This window comes from Bombus impatiens, unplaced genomic scaffold (genome assembly GCF_000188095.3).
Source record: "Bombus impatiens unplaced genomic scaffold, BIMP_2.2 scf_2136, whole genome shotgun sequence".
NCBI lineage: Eukaryota > Metazoa > Arthropoda > Insecta > Hymenoptera > Apidae > Bombus > Bombus impatiens.
Window position 1 is genome coordinate 538631 of NT_178555.1, and position 19443 is coordinate 558073.

General features: G+C 30.1%; 1 protein-coding gene and 1 long non-coding RNA gene across 5 annotated transcripts in view; one reads left to right on the forward strand and one right to left on the reverse strand.

Moving 5' to 3' along the window:
- The window catches only part of LOC100741958 (atypical protein kinase C), a 22647-nt gene extending 4140 nt beyond the window's left edge, over positions 1-18507 (forward strand). For 2 of the 4 annotated variants that reach the window (XM_012392995.3, XM_012392994.3), the window contains exons 4-10: positions 10282-10332; positions 11716-11801; positions 12812-13097; positions 13711-14163; positions 14931-15403; positions 15661-15776; positions 18247-18507. In XM_012392995.3, coding sequence (XP_012248418.1) covers positions 10282-10332; positions 11716-11801; positions 12812-13097; positions 13711-14163; positions 14931-15403; positions 15661-15776; positions 18247-18334 — 1553 coding nt within the window. In that variant the 3' untranslated portion in view covers positions 18335-18507. Of the gene's footprint in view, positions 1-1418; positions 2901-7453; positions 7627-10281; positions 10333-11715; positions 11802-12811; positions 13098-13710; positions 14164-14930; positions 15404-15660; positions 15777-18246 lie in introns of those variants that run through there. The other 2 variants (XM_003494322.4, XM_012392997.3) reach the window with 2 other exon arrangements.
- LOC105681798 lies at positions 3043-7268 on the reverse strand. The gene is made up of 2 exons (XR_004462831.1): positions 7147-7268; positions 3043-3263 (listed from the first exon to the last, which is right to left on the reverse strand). It is a non-coding gene; the product is annotated as an uncharacterized LOC105681798 (long non-coding RNA).
- Positions 18508-19443: the final 936 nt, after the last annotated feature.

Sequence of the window (19443 nt, forward strand, 5' to 3'; positions counted from 1 at the left end):
TATATATATATATATATATATATATATACTATATTATATGTCACATTTTTCACATTATATATATATCGCGTAATTTATATGACAAAATCCGAATAAATATTTAATATGTATAATTGAGTATTTTATATATTTCACGAAACATTATTAGTTTGAGAGTCATAGTGTTTTCTAACTGGTTACATACACTTACGTAGTATGTTGCAATAACACGAATGGTGAATCGAGCTTAATTTACTGATTAACTGGATTGAATTTAAACCATTGTTTTCGTTCGCATTTCCTGTAACAACATTTAAACATTTAAAAATAATTCTTTACATCTTTATGATTAATTAACAGAGAACATCACATATTTCCTTACGTACTGTAAGTCCATAATTATCCGCATTTAATAATTAGTGCTACATTTAATAATCAGCTTTTATACTAAGTTTAATCTACACAAATAAGTTTTCTAAGTATACAGGGTATCCTAGCAATTACAATCGGTAAAGGAGTGATTCAATATAAAAAAATAAGTCGTAAATATGGAATAAAATTTATTCATATGACACTTTGTTTTCAAAGAAGTCGATTTTTTAAATTTGTTAAGTATATTTAAAATTAGCTAATTCTGGTTTGGATAGGCGGTAACAACCAATAAAAGATTATTTTACATGCGAAAATGTAGAATCACATTTTTCGCAAAATTCTTACTACTCAAGAAAATGCGTTCGCGCGCGTGTGTTATGTGAAATTTGAAAATCGATTAGGTACATGCACGTGTACCAGGTCAGTTTCTAACTAAACACGTACAATTTCTATTTTCTTGGAGACAAGACCATGAATGACAAAATTTTATTCTATATTTTTGACTTATTTTAGCATGCAGAATAACCTCTTGTTGATTGTTTATTCGTATCTAGTCAAGTTACGTACATATATTAAAAAAATTTTCGACTTCGATTTTCTCAAAAACGAAGAACCGTATGAAAAAATGTTATTCTGTACTTGTATTTTCAATTTATTTTTTCACATAGAACCATCCCCTTGCCGATTGTATCACGGTTGCTGGAACAACCAGTATATAAAAAATACATAATTCAAAATGCCAATAGAAACCAACAAAAAGCCATTTTCCGTTAAAACGCTAGAGAATAGAGCGCTTATTAGAAGGATGCAATAAATTGATAAAAGTGCTAATCAGAAGACGCAATGGAAGAGTGAAAAGTGAACGCAGTGAAAGAATAATAAGACGAGGAGAGCACTACAGAAAAAGAAGGAACCATAATAAGCGAAGAATATTGAGGACGAGGAAGAGTTGAAAACAGATGGGGGGGGGGAGGGTCGGGTAGTTTGTTGAAGAGGAATCAGTCCTGTTTTCCAGAGTATGCCTTTATTCCAGCGTTTGCGCATTTCGTGGAGTAAAGCGCGTCGGGCGGCGGCAGTAGTTAACGAATCCCGCGACAGCAGTCGATATTCTTACGCGGACCGATTAACTAGGAAGTTTTCTCACGCAAGTACGTTTGAACACTCAATTCATACGCATTTAGACATTAGAAGATTATAATTTACCCAAAAAGACTCGTAAAGAAAACAAAACCACGAAACGAACTAAAAATACGAAGTAAAGAAAGCGAAAACTTCGAATTGAGGCAAAAGAGAGAAAGATAGTATTATACGTTGATTAGCCTGAAACGTGGAACGATAACAGAGCACTCCTCTCAGTTCGCGGTGGAAGATTTCAATGGTCGTCAATTCATGTCGAGAGTTAGTGACATCACAGCTTTAACAATCGCTGTCGAAGAGGTAGCAAAAGTGGCGATAAACCAGCATCGATCGCGCTGACTCGTCGCATTCTCAGCCGGGTTCTCCTGCAAGAGGTCGGGCCACGGGTAAAAGACGAGGACAGTGATCATCGGAGGAGCAAGAAGGAGAGAGACAATCTGGGCAAAGATATCCAGTTGAAACGAGACAGAGATAGAGAAAGAGCGTGCGCACCTACCTCTAGGAAGGAAAGTAGGGAAAATTTGGGGTGGGAGTTAGAGGGTAGTAGCGAGTAAAAGACGGGAGCCAGTGGTGTATTACTGCTGGACGATATTAGACAGCCAGGATAGACGAAACAAAAATACTTCAAGATAAATACTACTAAATTAAAATGGCGTGGGGCTATTGGAGCGCAACGTCGGTTAGCGATCGGGGTCGGTCGCCACGTCGCGAGAAAGATAAACAACAGCATCAGACATTGCATCAGCACCAGCAACAACAGTATCACCAAGCTGAGACGGGAATTTCACAGGGAATGTACGGTGTGCAGCAAGTGCAAGGTGAGCTCGCTGGCTCTTCCTCTGGCGTGCCTACAGGGCCTGGTGTCGCAGTGGAGGAACCACCCTGCAGTATGATGATACAGGGTGGTTCCTTCTATTCTTATTCCGCGGCTACAGCGGCTGCGGCTGCAGCTGCTGTTGGGCGAAGGATTCCTGGCGTCGAAGGAGGACCCTCCACCTCGTCCACTGCTATCCAAGTCCTGCCACGAGATCGACCAATCAAATCGAGCACCAGCACCTACCCGCCGTCGCCCAATAGCGACTCAGCGGAATACGAACAGCCTATTGCCGGTTTGAGAACAGAATGTTCGCCTCATAACAGTCCTCGTGACGATATATTCGCGCAGCCTGGAACCTCCTCGTCTAGGATTAAGTTACTCTGCGATAAAGGCATCGATGATACTTCTGAGGTTGATATCGATGAGGTTACTGCAACAGAGATGATGTACGCGACTGCTAATCGAGGTATAGGGACTAGTACATGTCGTGTTCACGGGCCGTGTAATCCTCAGCCGGATTCTGCACCGACTATGCCATCTTTGATCGATGATACAAGCGGATCTTCGCAGTTTTGGTTCAACGACATCACCTGGGGTAGGTTTTCACCTGGCTCCGCGCTAAAGGCAATTCAATCTTTAAAAAGGCCGATTATTTGTTGCTACGAAGCACGATAATAGAATACTCTGTTCTAATTACTTACTGGAAGTTATTGTTTTCTTAGTTTTCTTTTTCTTTCTCTCTCTCTTTTCCTGGTTTTATAGATAGTTTCAGATTGCACGATATATAGGTATTGATTTAGGCGAGCAGCTGGTTTTTAGTGGTAAGAATGGAGCAATGAGTCGAGTACAGAAGGAAGCCGATCGATGTCGATCGAGAGAAATCTAGTGTCTTTTTCTTACTTGAGACTCTTACGTATCCGCTTATTTTATCTATTCTAGCTTGCATTTTTCACTGTCTCTGTGCATACAAATAAATTGTATTATGTTTGTTGTTCCAGTTTAAGATATTTAACATATGACGTGCTTTCGCATTCGAAAATTAATTAATTAATATTATTTTTAACGTTTTATCAATATTTATGAATTTTATTGAAAGTAAGTTTTATTTGAGAATACAAGTTTATTGAATTCTCGATTTATTAAAGAGAAACCAAACATTTTTATTAAGATATGAATATTTGAAAACAAGTTATACTTATGATTATTAATATGTAAGAAGTTCCTTTTAATTTAACGATTGTTTATTAATTTCGTTTTTGCTTGGATAGAATTTGTATAAAATAGTTCTACAGTTAATTATTTTAATTCTTCAGAATCTAGAGAATTTATGAGAAGGAATTTGTGGATTATTAATTAATCAATTCATAATGAACAAAAAATAACAAAAACTCGAAAGTTCAAACGTAGTGTCCAAATTAATAAAAATAAACTAAAACAAAATCTCTTTTTCCGATATTAGTTCATGCGTTGACTAGAACTGTATTATACACTATACGATATTGCTCTCCATCTAGACTAAAGGTAATATTGAAGATCATCTTCGGCTCTACATGCGGTGCAATTCTCATATATCCATACATTACATTTTATGCACTGTACAGAATCTTCACTTAAGTGGCTTACACTATATTTCTCATGATACTTTCATTATTATATTTTTTAGGTTTATTTGCTTTTTGGTTTTATTGTTGGTCAATTTTTATTTTTTAATTCTCGCTATCAAAAGATGAAACAGCAGTTTATGAACATTGAGGTTCAGATTATGATCTTTTACACGTTAATTTTTTCCACTAATGTTGCAACCCAGGACGTACAAACATAATCTCCTTATAAGTAAATACATAGACGAAAATATTCGATAACAATTTCCGAAAGATAATATAAATAGATACTGTTAATATATTTTTTCAAAATACTATACATAATACACTTTTCAGAATCGCTGAAAATAAGATTGCGATGCTTAAAGATACAAGAAACTTAATAATTCAATCCAATGTGCTTGCTCTGTAATTTTCTATTGAGAAACTTTTGAATATGATGAAAACTACTTGCCAAGCGACTGAAACTTTTTAAATTCGTTATGAAGATAAGCATGTATACGGTTTTGTATAAATTTTCTTTGTTTATGCTGGATCACGTCATCGCGAATATGTTAAATTAAATCTTATCAACGTTATTCATATTTTTAGTTAATATCATAATGTACCGAAATTTTTCATTTTACATTAAAAACAAGTGAATTCAACTTCGCAAAATTCTAGAAATCTTTAATATATCAAAAAATAGCATAGTTCTTCTATAATATATATAGGGTACTATAATTATCTTAGATTTCTAAATATATAAATAATTACTTTTATTGGTAGAAAAATTGTATCAGGATAAAGTTAGTTGGTTTAGAGTGATCAATATTGTGATTTATGATTTTCATCTTCCAACGTCATTTCTTTTTTCAAGTTTTGAAGGACAGCGGCATTTTTTAAAAGCGGGATTTGATATTTTCAAATATCAATCGATATTTTCTACATTTAATTTTAACTTCATGAATTTAACAATTAAAATTAAAATATCTTGAAGTTAAAATGCTTCAATAACTTTTTATACATCTAATCTCACTTGAGAAAGGTATTGTTATCCTTCAAAACTCGAATAAAATTATTTTAAGAGAAGAAAATCATGAATCACAATTTTGAACCAACTAACTTTGATTCGGCATAATTTTTTCTATTACTAAAAACAAATAATTGTAAGCTATTTAAAAATCTGAGATAAATGAAACATCGCCTATATAATATCTTTTTCTTTCAAATTAGTGTACTTTTAGTACACTACTACAAGTTACAATTGACTACTCAGAATATTTTCTTACCTTTATTTTCAAAAGACTAAGGCAAGAAAGATGTAAAATATATGTACATATGTATATGAAAGTTACACATTTTTGTAGGATGCTAAAGGGTATTATATTAGGAGAAAAACTATGAAGAAGCTCATTTAAGGAAACGAAGATGATTTTAATATTGTATTCACTTTCAAAAAAAGAATATTTTTATCTTTTGAATTTATATGATATATAAAATTTCTTTTTTATCTTTTATTTGTTGCTGTCTTTTGTAACATAAATTTGAAAGATCTGTTTTCAATCTTCTCTGTTCATAGAGAAGATTTAGAATACTTCAGCTGAATAAAAATGATGCTTGATTTTCTATATTTTTCTAACTAAAATTCAATGAAATTGAAATAAAAAGCTTTTTCAGGTTGTAGCTTTTTTTTGAATATTTACAATTAATATCTCAATAATTTTTGCAGCTTTACTCCACAAATTGGGAAATAAATGTTTGTTCGATATATATATATTAGTATATATATATATATATATTAGTATATATATATATATATATTAGTATATATATATATATATATCTATTTAAACAATTTAAAAATTGTAAATTATTTGAGCGATTCAATTATTTCAACATTAGATCCAGATTCAATACTATATCTAGATTAGTTTGAAGTATTCTTACACGTACACCAAACGATGGCACAAAACGATAAAAAGATTAATCAATAAAATTAATAAACAATGACACAAACTAAATTCATTATCAATCAGTATATCATAAAATTTTTTAACAATTTATTTTTTACAAATCATATAAATGAAAACTAAAACAATAGCAATTAATTACAATACTTTTTATTCAAAACACTTTTATGAAATATTTGTATAAAATACTCATGAAATACCACATAGTTTGTAAATCAATAAAACAATTTTAATTTATTTAAAATACACGTCCTTTTACTTTTTTATAAAAGATTAAAATTTAATTACTTTGAACAACATACTTTTATTTTTTTTTCATAAATTGAAAAATCCGTATATTTCACCGTAGAGTATTCTTCTCAGTTACTTTTCTATCGACTCTTTAAGATATATAATACATATGTTCTATATGTTAAAAAAAAGAAAAACAATTTATTAGTACATATATATATATATATATATATATATATATATATATGTACTAATAAATTGTTTTTCTTTTTTTTAACATATAGAACATATGTATTATATATCTTAAAGAGTCGATAGAAAAGTAACTGAGAAGAATACTCTACGGTGAAATATACGGATTTTTCAATTTATGAAAAAAAAATAAAAGTATGTTGTTCAAAGTAATTAAATTTTAATCTTTTATAAAAAAGTAAAAGGACGTGTATTTTAAATAAATTAAAATTGTTTTATTGATTTACAAACTATGTGGTATTTCATGAGTATTTTATACAAATATTTCATAAAAGTGTTTTGAATAAAAAGTATTGTAATTAATTGCTATTGTTTTAGTTTTCATTTATATGATTTGTAAAAAATAAATTGTTAAAAAATTTTATGATATACTGATTGATAATGAATTTAGTTTGTGTCATTGTTTATTAATTTTATTGATTAATCTTTTTATCGTTTTGTGCCATCGTTTGGTGTACGTGTAAGAATACTTCAAACTAATCTAGATATAGTATTGAATCTGGATCTAATGTTGAAATAATTGAATCGCTCAAATAATTTACAATTTTTAAATTGTTTAAATAGTTTCAAATTACTTTCTAAGACAGCTAAATGACTTGAATAATATTAAGATGTTACGATGTTCTATTTAGTTCTTTATTAAAAATTTAAATTTTGTCACCAAACATTTTATAATCATTATTTATGAGGATATTTCATGCCAAATTAAATATGCGCACAATATATGCGCACTAAACACTTGACAATATGTCACTAGATATTTTCTCTTACATTACGATATGCTCTTAAATTACCAATTACTGACCTTTCTTTTATATTACCCTTTATTTCGCCGTGAAAATTGGAACAGCATATAAAGATTTCCTTTAATTCCTATAATAGTAGCTTCACAGTTCGATAGTTTCGAGCGATCGATTAACGCGCTCGAGACAAAACGGCGGACATTGAAAACAACGGTTGCAACTACGCTAGCGAGGTCTACGGCGATAAAAGCGATAACAACGATCGCATCAATCGAATTTAATGTTATCCGTTATCGGGCCGCGTTTTATGATCAGGTTCTGGAATGAAAGTAACAGTAGGAGATATACTTTGTGTGGCAGGCGACGAGTTTCCAGATCTAATATAGATCGTTATCTTTGTTACACGATTTGGAAGTAGTGTTGGAACACGTTGCGTATATTATCCTAATATCGGCATCTTTACTTTGTCCATGTTTTAAACGGAGCTAAACAGAAATATAGATATAACGTTATGACGACGATATGCGTTATGCACGATCTACGTTAGTATTTCCATTTATTGTTATATATGATATATCAAAATGTGTTGAACGTGGTTTAAGTTATTTTTTATGCTTTTATTTAAGTGGACTGTTCGTTAGCTATGAAGAGCAGCTTTATAATTTTGTGACTATATATATAGTCATGCGTATATATGTAGCTACCTTCATAAGTCACTAGACAGTTGCTAACTTTGAATATACGTAATATTTGTTCTGTACGAAGACTACAGACAAAGAATACGATAAGTTACATTTTCCACGTATCGCAGAATATTTTTAAAATTTATTATGTTCTTAATATCACTCTCATATTAGTAAAATTGTTATTTCATTTCAATAATTAAAAATATTAGATCTAAAATATTAAAATATTCGATGGCTTAACAGTTGTACTTTTGGCTTCTACAAAACTTCGTTCGTACACACATATACTTCATAATGTATAATTCTCGTATATTTGGACGTAACAGGTCTTTTCCATTTTTAGCTATTTTATATTAAAATATTTCGTACAGTGTCATTACAATAAAAAATCAATAAAAATATACATATCGTATACGCATATCGTATTTTTATGTAATCTTCATACATATACTTTCTATTATATTATTTGGAATTGGTTGAGAAGTTCATAGGGTTTTCAAAATTGGACAGTTTAAATATGAATAAAAATGTTAGGCCGCGTGTATTAATGAAAAATAATTTTTAATGGTTTTATTTACTAAATATATTCCAATTTGCAAACATTATGATAAGAAATATTAGGAAACCACTTCAAAACAAATAAATGACAAAATGTTGCCACAAAAAAATAGTGTATACAATTAGCTAATAAAATATTAATTCTATAGAAGTACATTACAGAAGTTTCGATTACCATTTACTAAGATAATGTTATTGACCTTCTTCATTGTTGCAACTATATAAAAAGTATATATACTATGTAATGTCCCCTATGTACAAGAAAACTTGTATAAAAATAATTCTTTTTATATATTCATACAAAATATTTAATTATTTTATGTTAACTCAAATTGTATCATTACATACATATGTATGTATGTTTAGCCTTCTAAGATAAAATTTTTCTTTAGATTTTAGGAATAATTCATTTCTGCCAATTATTAACAATTGTAAGGGAGACATAATGCACTAAAATTTACCGAAAATAAATTTATAATTTTTTTAATTTTTAAAATCTTTAGAATTTTTAAAATCCAATATTGCATATATGAAATATTGAGTATGAACGGGTTAAATTAATCAATTTTATATCGAGAACTTCATATATTGTATTGTTACGATTTATATTATTCCTTTACTTTTAATTATCATTTATACTAAATACAATTTGTCATAATAACAAGTCAAGCATGTTTATATTTCGATATATACTTGATTTATTTCACGTCTCACCTATAATGAAAAATTTCGCAATTGTGAATATGAATCGCTAAAAGTTGAATGTGTTGGATATTCAAATGTGTTTTAATTTCATTATATTATTATAGTAAATATTTTATCTCAAAGACTTTTTAATTTTATTAATTTTTTCTAATTTGTTTACTTGCTTCGACAATACGTGTACTAACATTGAAATGAATGCATTGCATTTGATCCCTGTAATATAAAATTTCTTAGCATGAAGCAAAATTTCCTGACGTGATAGATGTCTTCTATCTATTAATGTAATTAACGTTAAATTATTATTTAAGATTTCTATAATAAATAGCATGTTATTTACATGTTTACAAACTCTAATATAATTACTACTTCTACTCTATTAATACAATTAATTTTTATTTATTATTTCAGGTTTCTATAGCATATTATTTATATCTTTAGAAAATTCAATTTTTAATGTACTGCTGTTTTTCTTATTTTTGAATGTGTTATGCCGTTTGGACTACCTCCATAGAAAAGAAAATTTTTTTCCGAAACTAAAGTAGAAATCTTTCTTCTTGTAGATCAAACAAAAGTGGCAAAGAAAGTCACGTTAACTGTTGTAAATGTACGTAAAGCAAAAGCGTATTAATTTAAACAAAAACCTAGTAATGAATTAGTTATTGAGAAGAGTAGATCCCCGGACTAATTATCATAGTGATGCCTGTTTTGCATGACTGAATATTCATAAGATATTCTTTTCGTGCCTTACAGCTGGGTTTTTGATCGTTCTGAGTGCACTACAATAAATTAGAGATTCTATATATTATACTATACATAACAAGTTAATCATGTTCAATTTATTATATATTTATTGTGTATTTCTAGGATATTCTAGGATATTCATATAATATTCTAGGATTCAAGGTAAAATTTCTAGTTCAACCATACTGTTCTCTTCAGATTTGTTTCAATTTTATGTTTATTCTCGTAATCATAAAAGTGTCTTTTTCTACAAATAATAAGTAACACGAATCATATAAATTCCATAATATTTGTAAAACATTAATCTCTTTTTGCAAGGGTCATTATGAGCTGAAGAATACGCGAGAAGAACAGTAAGGTCAAATAAAATTTTTATTTAAAGAAGTATATAGTTGTCTTTTTTGATGTTCATATTCCTATCTCAAACTTAGTCTGTGTTATTTTAATTAACAGAATGAAAACGCAGTACATGATATGAGAGTGAAAAATTATTTATTTTTGTTACAGTTTTTCCTAATGTGCCGCCTGCGCCAGGGATGCCCTGTCAGGGAGAAGATAGTGAGTTTTCACCACCAAAGAAACAAATTCCTAACCTATTAATATACAGTATTTCACGATTCAACGATTTTTCAATAATACTAGCCAGCGAGTTGTTCAATTAACAATAAGTTTAAGATTTTGTTGTAAAGGAATATGAGTAGTCTGGCTATATCAACCGTTGATAAAAGAAAATGGAGAACGTTGAGGAGAATCGTTCTGTTCTTCCGTCGATGCTTGTTCTTTTCGAATGTTATATTGCTACATTTAAAATCAAGCAGATCTGTTTTAGTTTTCATAAAACATGGATAATCTTAGCGCGCTTATTTTTAGTTTCATCACTTACATGAATTTATATGTACACCTGATTCTTTATTTATACGATAAAGATTAACAGACTTTTTGGTTTTGTCAAATTAATTACGATTCTGTAAAAACTTTTTGTCAATTTGTTACTCATGTAGAAAATCAATAGAAAAATGAATTCCAAATTAATGTTTAAAAATGTATAAGTATCTGAGTGTTAATATAAAATTTTATATTTCGATAATTATCGAAAATGAAATTTTATATATGTGTTGGATCTTTTGAATCTTTGGATCATGTGATGCTAAATATCGTACAGATCAAAGATCAGGTGTAACATATATATTAACTCACTAAGGACCAAGCCATAGTTTATCGTAATATTATAAATAAATGAAAAAATGAATAAATGAAACAGCGAGCGAAATATTAAAAGGAATTGGAATTTCCATTCATAGTCATAATATTAGAAAACAGAATTTGATGATGTAAATAAAAATATAAAATGTTGGGTCAACGCAGCGTTGGACTTCAATATGTTAACATGTTAACAAAATCCGAACAGAAGATTCTAATTACGATTAATATGTTTCTACTGCGTTTGTCAATATTTCTAATTTCAAATATCGCGCGCTTAAATATCAAGATGACCTTATCGTGTTTACAAGTTTTATACACGATTGTTTTGTCTTTATAAGATTGTACAATAGTTGGATAGTTTTGACTATCGGGGAATATGGAGGGACTTCAGCCAATCGCAGTTTTACTGCAAATCTTTCAATGCGGTATTCCAACGGGAATATACTTTAAATGCAATTATACTGTAACTTTATAAACGAGATTGTACTATAACTTTAAATGAAATTCGTGTTATATTGCCATAATTAAGGAGAAACTAACGTTAAAAGCATTCGAATCTCTACGATAGCGCATGTAATATCGTTGACACGTGCCTACACATGCCTATTTTGTCCAATTAGTATTTCGGATGAAGTAATAAGAGAAACTGAAATTAAAAAAGAGAACAAAATCAGGACAAATATTGAAGATCAATTCTCTGATTCATTCGTGATATTTATGTTTTTTCATTTTCCAAAGGAAGCATCTACAGACGCGGCGCTCGTAGATGGAGGAAGCTGTACCGAGTGAATGGTCATATATTTCAGGCGAAACGTTTCAATCGGGTAAGCATCATTTCATTCAACTTACTGCTCCACTGTTACTCCCCCCCCCCTCTTTTTTTTAGCTCATTATTATGTTTTCATTTTCCACACATCATTCACGCACAATTATACTGTGTCACAAGTTTGCAATGCATCATCATTCAGATCGCACAGATGGATAAAATTATAATTTCTGCTCAGAGGAACTTGCTGGCTAGTGAATGTTGAACATCAAATGCTATATTTAATCGTTGATTATAGTAATGATTTGCCCATTGAATACCTAAGACTGAGAATAATGTTTCTGTTATTTAAATAACGTAGGTCGTTCCCAGAGATGAATGGTTCATGTGTAATGTTTAGTGTGTAAAAGTAAGAATGTGATAATACTATTTGATAGAAGTTAAATAACTTCAATAACTTTATATTAAATAACAAATTTATTGAGTTATTATAAGTAAAAAGTTTTACAATTGCAAAAGGAATAAGTAATTTCTATATGAGTAGAATAGAACTTTTGTAGGCAATGATTAAGAAAATTGATTGTATGAATGATGGTGTTCTTAGAGTTTTCGATGGAAATTTGATGGTACTGAATTTTCTATATACATGTTGTAACAAAGGAGAATTTGGAAATATTATAATATTAATGTTGATTAGATGCAAAAATTTTTAGTATCTGGCTTTTTGTTTAAAAGTTAAGGTTTTAATAAGAACTGTAAAGTTCTTGTTAATAGATTAGTATTTAATACTTTTTAAAAAACTGGAATTATTGTTAAACTAAAAATCTACTTTTATTGTATTCCTATTATTTAGGAAAGGATTAATACATAATATTGCGAATATAAAAGTGAACCAAATATAATATTTTTATTCCTTAAACAAGAAGTCCTAAGCAATAATTTGACCTTCCAATTAAGTTAGCTTGCTTTCTTATTTCAAGATACTCGAGTATTCATACGATACTCGAGTTATGTTCAAAATGTGAAAACAGTGACTTTCGCAAATAATTTCTTGTCTAACTTTCGTAGCGAGCGTTTTGCGCGTTCTGCCAGGATCGGATTTGGGGGCTAGGTCGGCAGGGGTTCAAATGTATTCAGTGCAAGCTACTAGTGCACAAGAAATGTCACAAGGTGGTGCGCAAACCATGCCTGAGTGTTCAACAGCAACAACAACAGCAGATGCCAAGCACCGAATCGCAGACGATCGACAGAAATGGCGATCAACAACAGCTTGATTCTGTTCAATGCAGCCCAGTAGCTCATCTAGAGGATGAAATACCAGAGTCACCAATTATTGAGGAGCATTCACGCAATCGTAAGGATATTTGAATATTTATATGCAAATTTTAAGAAGAAAATGAATTTTACCTTCCTTTCGTTAGGAATCGTAAGACAGTATTACAAAAAGGAGACTATCGACAATTTGAAATATATCAGGTTTTAATTGATAATTTTATAAATATATAAAAATTTTGCAAATAATTTTGCAAAAAATTTATTTATGTGTTAATATACAAGATAATTATAAAAAAACAAGTTATGAACTTTGTATGATTTTATTAGTTGTAAACTATGATTATTTGTCTGGAAATTCAAAAGGGCGCATCTGAAAGATTTATTATTTGAAAGTATATAAGAATTTGATATTGATGCTACATAAATTATTAAAAATGTAACAGTAGAATATTGTTGAACAAGTAGAATTTTTTGTTGAGAACAATCTTTTATTGATTAAACTGTATTAAACAACATAATATATTATATGTTTAAAGATTTTTAACAAAATATTAAAATAAGCAATCTATATTAAATCAATATTTTAGTATTTCTTCATAAAAACAGATGAACCTATTATTCAAAAGATATTATAAAATAAGATTAGACTTATTTATACATCTGATTACTTATTGAATTAAATATATTTTTAGGAACTGGAAGTGAAGAAAGGGAGGAATTGCCGTTGGATACATTAAATGATGCTGATAATTCAAATGATATGCAGAGGCAATACTCGTTAAATGATTTCGAACTGATTAGGGTAATCGGTCGTGGTTCCTATGCGAAAGTTTTGATGGTTGAATTGAAGCGTACAAAGAGGATTTATGCGATGAAAGTAATTAAGAAGGCCTTAGTAACTGATGACGAGGACATTGATTGGGTGCAAACGGAAAAACACGTGTTCGAAACCGCCTCGAATCATCCTTTCCTTGTGGGACTTCACTCATGCTTTCAGACACCCTCTCGTCTGTTCTTTGTGATCGAGTTTGTACGCGGTGGTGATCTGATGTTCCATATGCAACGACAACGCCGTCTTCCGGAAGAACATGCCCGATTTTATGCAGCTGAAATTAGTCTCGCTTTGAACTTTTTGCACGAAAAAGGTAAAAGAAATGCTCCTTTTTATTTCCAGAAAGAACTAGGCCTAATTTCCCTTTAAAAATGAAATAATGCAAAAAGCAAAATAATTAAATTGCGGGATTTTATTTAAAAGAATTTTGAAAATATTGCATAGAGTGCACATAATATACAATAATAAATAAAATACCGAAAGTGAAGTATTGGTTATAACGTTTAGTAGGTTAAACAAATCTCTATCTAGGTTCCATTTCTTTAGTTATTAGTAAGTAGTTATTAATAAAAATAGGAAATAGGAGTCATATATAAGCCTATAAACTTTTTATTATTCTTAGTTACAGAACATATTGGTATAGTTTCTATAGGAAGAGATTACATATTCTATATATAATTACATTAATATTAATCCTTAAATTTTGAATATTTAAAATGATGGCAAAATTTTATCATTTAATTATGTTTGTTACAATTCACTGAAATATCCTTTGTTAAATTTTGTATATTCCACTGAATTTTTTTATTATGTTTCTTTGATACTATATCAAATCATCTCCAAAATTGTATTTATTTGATTAATTTTTGATGTACAAAAACAATTAAAAATTGAAAACGGTAAAGTATTAATTATATGGGGAATATTTACATAATTTTAGATTTAAATTTTCTAGAATAAATCCATTGTTAACATGATTTTTCAATAATCGGATGATACATGAACATATTCAATGTACGAGATGTATGTACAATGTACAATGTATTTGTATTGATTGTAATGTATGATTTCTTTGTGCAGGTATCATATATAGAGATTTAAAGTTAGACAACGTACTACTTGATCACGAAGGGCACGTGAAATTAACTGATTACGGAATGTGCAAGGAAGGCGTTAGAGAGGGTGATACAACCGCTACGTTCTGTGGCACTCCGAATTATATAGCGCCTGAAATATTGCGGGGTGAAGATTACAGTTTCTCTGTAGATTGGTGGGCACTTGGTGTACTTCTGTATGAAATGCTTGCAGGTCGCAGCCCATTTGATATTGCGGGCGCGTCAGAAAATCCAGACCAAAATACCGAAGATTATCTATTCCAAGTTATTTTGCAGAAAACAATTCGTATACCAAGATCATTATCGGTCAAAGCAGCATCCGTGCTTAAAGGTTTCCTTTGCAAAGATCCAAACGAAAGATTAGGTTGTGGTAAAAGGCCAACTGCTTTTCTTGATATTGTTGCTCATCCCTTCTTCAAAGCAATAGATTGGGAAATGGTAATTCTAATAATATAAAAGGAAATATATTAGAATGTTAAAGCATAGAGTATATATATAAAGATATAGCGAGGCTGTAAAAATTGAGAAAAGCTAATTGTAAAATCTCGAACTTTTTTTTTACAAATCTCTATTGATCCAGAGATGTAGAATAATGCCACGATGGTTGCAATAAGTCATTTTCAAATGCCTTGTGTATGATATTAATCATGCAAGAAATGTATTTCGTATGTTAAATATAATTAATAAATTTTCAGTTGGAGCAGAAACAAGTAACACCACCTTATAAACCAAGATTAGATTCTGATCGTGACCTAGCAAACTTCCCACCAGAATTTACAGATGAACCAGTTCATTTAACACCGGATGATCCGTAAGTTTTGTTAAAAAGAATTTACTAATTTATCTTTATGTTTTAAACTAAGAATAAAATTTTAAGTAGTTGTCTTTAATATTAAGTTTCCTAACTCAGAATAAGCTTATATATATAACTTATATATATGTCGGAGATGAAAGGACATCGAAGCCTCCCCTTTGGAACTTCGGGATAATCCCCTAACACCGTAATCTAGATTCTATCATAGGAGTAATTAAACAATTGTCGTCTTTCTATCCGATTGTATTTGTTCGAGATTTGTGATAATGAGCTTGGGCTCGAGGCGACAGCCAGTCGCCGAACGTAGCCGCGGTCACGGGATGAACGCTTTGTGTAACAAAGGCATGGAGTAATTCTATAGCTTTCCTTAAAAAGGAAATAGTTGTAACCCTCGATAGTAAACATTCCAACGGTCTCTGTCCCATAGCTCGCCACACGTAGACCCTATTCTTCGAGTAAGATGATTGCTAGATGTCGATGCGTCTCCGCAGTACATGTTCAGCTAGCCTGAGGGTCCGTTATAAATCTTAAGTCTGTCAAACAAACAGTCTTTGTCCCAACTAGGAGAAGATAGCGGATACCTATTTTCCCAACGAACAACGTCTCCCACTAGCAACTTTCTCTCGAGGGCAACTAGCATCTTTTTCTAACCACCGATATGGAGATTGACCAATTAGCAGCAACGCCAATTTCCCTTACTTTCCAAACGAAGGCTTTTCTCGACGAATTCGATGATGTTGTGCCCTTAGATACACTCCATCATAGTTTTCCTCTGTGGCATCATCGGGATGGAAATTCATTCCATCTTGCGATCTCATCGACGAAAAGAGAAACACCTTACGACCAGTGAATATTACGCGTCCGACTTAGATTTTGTGAGCACGTTCATCTATCATCCCGTCGACCGCGGATTCGTTATTGAGCCTGGGATCGTTGTCATTAGTTTCTCGAGTGTCTGATTACCACGGTTACTTGTCCAGTTCTATGATAATCGTATTTGCACTAGTCAATGTCTTCTCTATTGCATAACGACAACGTGTAACCCAAACGAAGATTCGTTTCACGCCCCTAACCCTAATTCTAACCTAATGTAAATTCTAACCTAACCCTAATGTAAACCCGATATATATATATATATATAACTAGCTTATTAATATATATATATATATATTATATATATTATTATATAATATATATATATATAATATAATATATAATATATATATATAATTATTAATATATATATATATATATATATATATAACGTTATAAATTTGTAATATTTTGATTAGATTAGATATAGTTATATTGTATAATAAAATTATATAATATTATGTGATTTTTCAGGTAACTGATATGCCTTTTCGTTACCCAACTATTACACACATGGGTCTACCTCCACCATCTGCACATCAATTTTTACAACCAATACTTTCTGGAAGTTTATTTCCATTTTCCAAGTATTATAAATATCTGTTTAATATTGTAGAAATGTTACAAGAATATAATAATTTAGTTCGTGAATTAAATTTTATAATGAAGTCTGAAGAAGATATAGATTTTATATGTAAGACAAAAACAAAATTCCTTTGTAAGATCAGTGAATGTAAAGTTAAAGCAATTGCAAGAGAATTAGAACATGTATTGTTCCATACTGGAGTTGCAAGGGAAGCATATTTAGAGCTAATAATGCCTCATATACAGCAAGTAATGGAAGAACCTTATAGTGCTGTTTTGGCTGCATGGCATTTATTTGATCCTATTGCTAAGTAAGTTATTTATAAATTATAAGATTTTTCGTTCATTTTTATGAATGTTCAAATATTCATTATAAAATATTATACTTTATAATAAAATTAAATAGCTTTCTTTGATATATTTGATATTTATAATATTTTAATCTTTTTCTAACTTACTATTTTTTTTAATGTATTGTATAATTGGTATTTTTCCAGAGCATTGGGTCCTCGAGATACTGCACAAACATTCCTTTTATCCATTATGAAATTATATGAAAATGGTTCCTTTGAATTTCCTGTAACAACTTAGAAAGTTATGTGATCCCGTGTTTTAACTAACTCTGTCTATATGACTAGAATAAATAATACAGAATAACATTTGGAAAAATAGTGATTTGTGACAATATATGGTTCAATGTGAAAGAAAAGACAATATATAGTTCAAAGAAAAATTATTGAAAATTTTAATTTAATTCAGTTCAAGTAAATTAAAATATTAGTTTCTGTGGAGATTGTGTCAATAATTTGAATGCCATTTTAAATAAATCAATTTGAAGTTTTTTTATTTTTATACAATAGACAACGATATGTCTTTTAAGCTTTTATACTTGTATTAGCTTTACATATTTTTTCTTTAAACATATATTTATAAACTAGAATATGCTTTCTTAATAAGATAAATACATATATTGATAATAATAAATAATAAATAAATAAATATTTTGCAGGAGAGTGATCGACAAGATCGATCAAAGCGAATTCGAAGGCTTTGAGTATGTGAACCCATTACTTATGTCTTTAGAAGACTGCGTGTGACAAGAACCGCTTGTTATTGTGCCACGTCATACTCAAAATCAGCAACAATTACAGTCATGTTACATGTACGAATTACAAGACAAACTTGCGAAGCTTCGAATCGATCCCCTATTGAACATCGGCTCAAGAAATCGAGGTTATCATAACAATGTTTTTTTAATGACATACTCCGAAGAGAATGAGAACGACAATAATTATAACGAATATCGGTTATCACCACCTTTTCCATTCCGGTACGAAAATCCGATATGCTCCAGTTCTCTAAGTATCACAGATGTTACGTACGGCTTTAGCAATAACAATGAGATCATTAGTAATTACGATGAACACAATTACGATGATGAGGAAGATGAAAGTCCGAAGAAAGGGCTCTTGAAGCAAATGTTTTGCCTTCCATTAAATTAAGCTAAATAAGGCTTATTTAATATTACGAGATTGCCTCTAATTAATAGCTAATATAAATTTTGTAGATTGCAAGAGATTTGAGACCTGTAACGAAGTTAAAGTTTACAGAATCCTTGTATTAAGTATTGGAAGAAAAAAGTATTTAATTTGCGTCACATATATATGATCGTGTTGAACTCTTCTTTCACATGGTGCTGCAATTTAAGCGTTATTAATGGGTATTATTTTCAGCTATTTTTAGAAGAGAAATTAATTAAAATGGAAAATGTACCTGACTGCTTCGATTAATCTCGTAGGTAATATGTCATTCCGTTGCGCAGTCGTTCTATTAATATTTACGAGCATTGTACGATCTATTATATCGCTTGCATGAACGTATTCACTAAAAACAATAGCAACAAAATATTTCTAACGAACTAATATCTATTTAAGAAAAAAATATTGTATATTATAGATTAATTACGTTTGAGAAAAAAAATATAGCGAACGTAAGTATAAAATTTCTAAAAAAAAACTAATTTTTGTTTTTTACATTTTTCTTTTTCTTTGTATTTAATGTTATAATACATTAGTGAAACACTTCTAAAAGGAAATTGTTGATCACAATATATTAAAGGAAGAAGGAAGAAATAATCTTAATCACATCACAATTTTTAGTATTACATATACTATCTTGCAAATATTTTTGTTTGCATTCCAAGGAT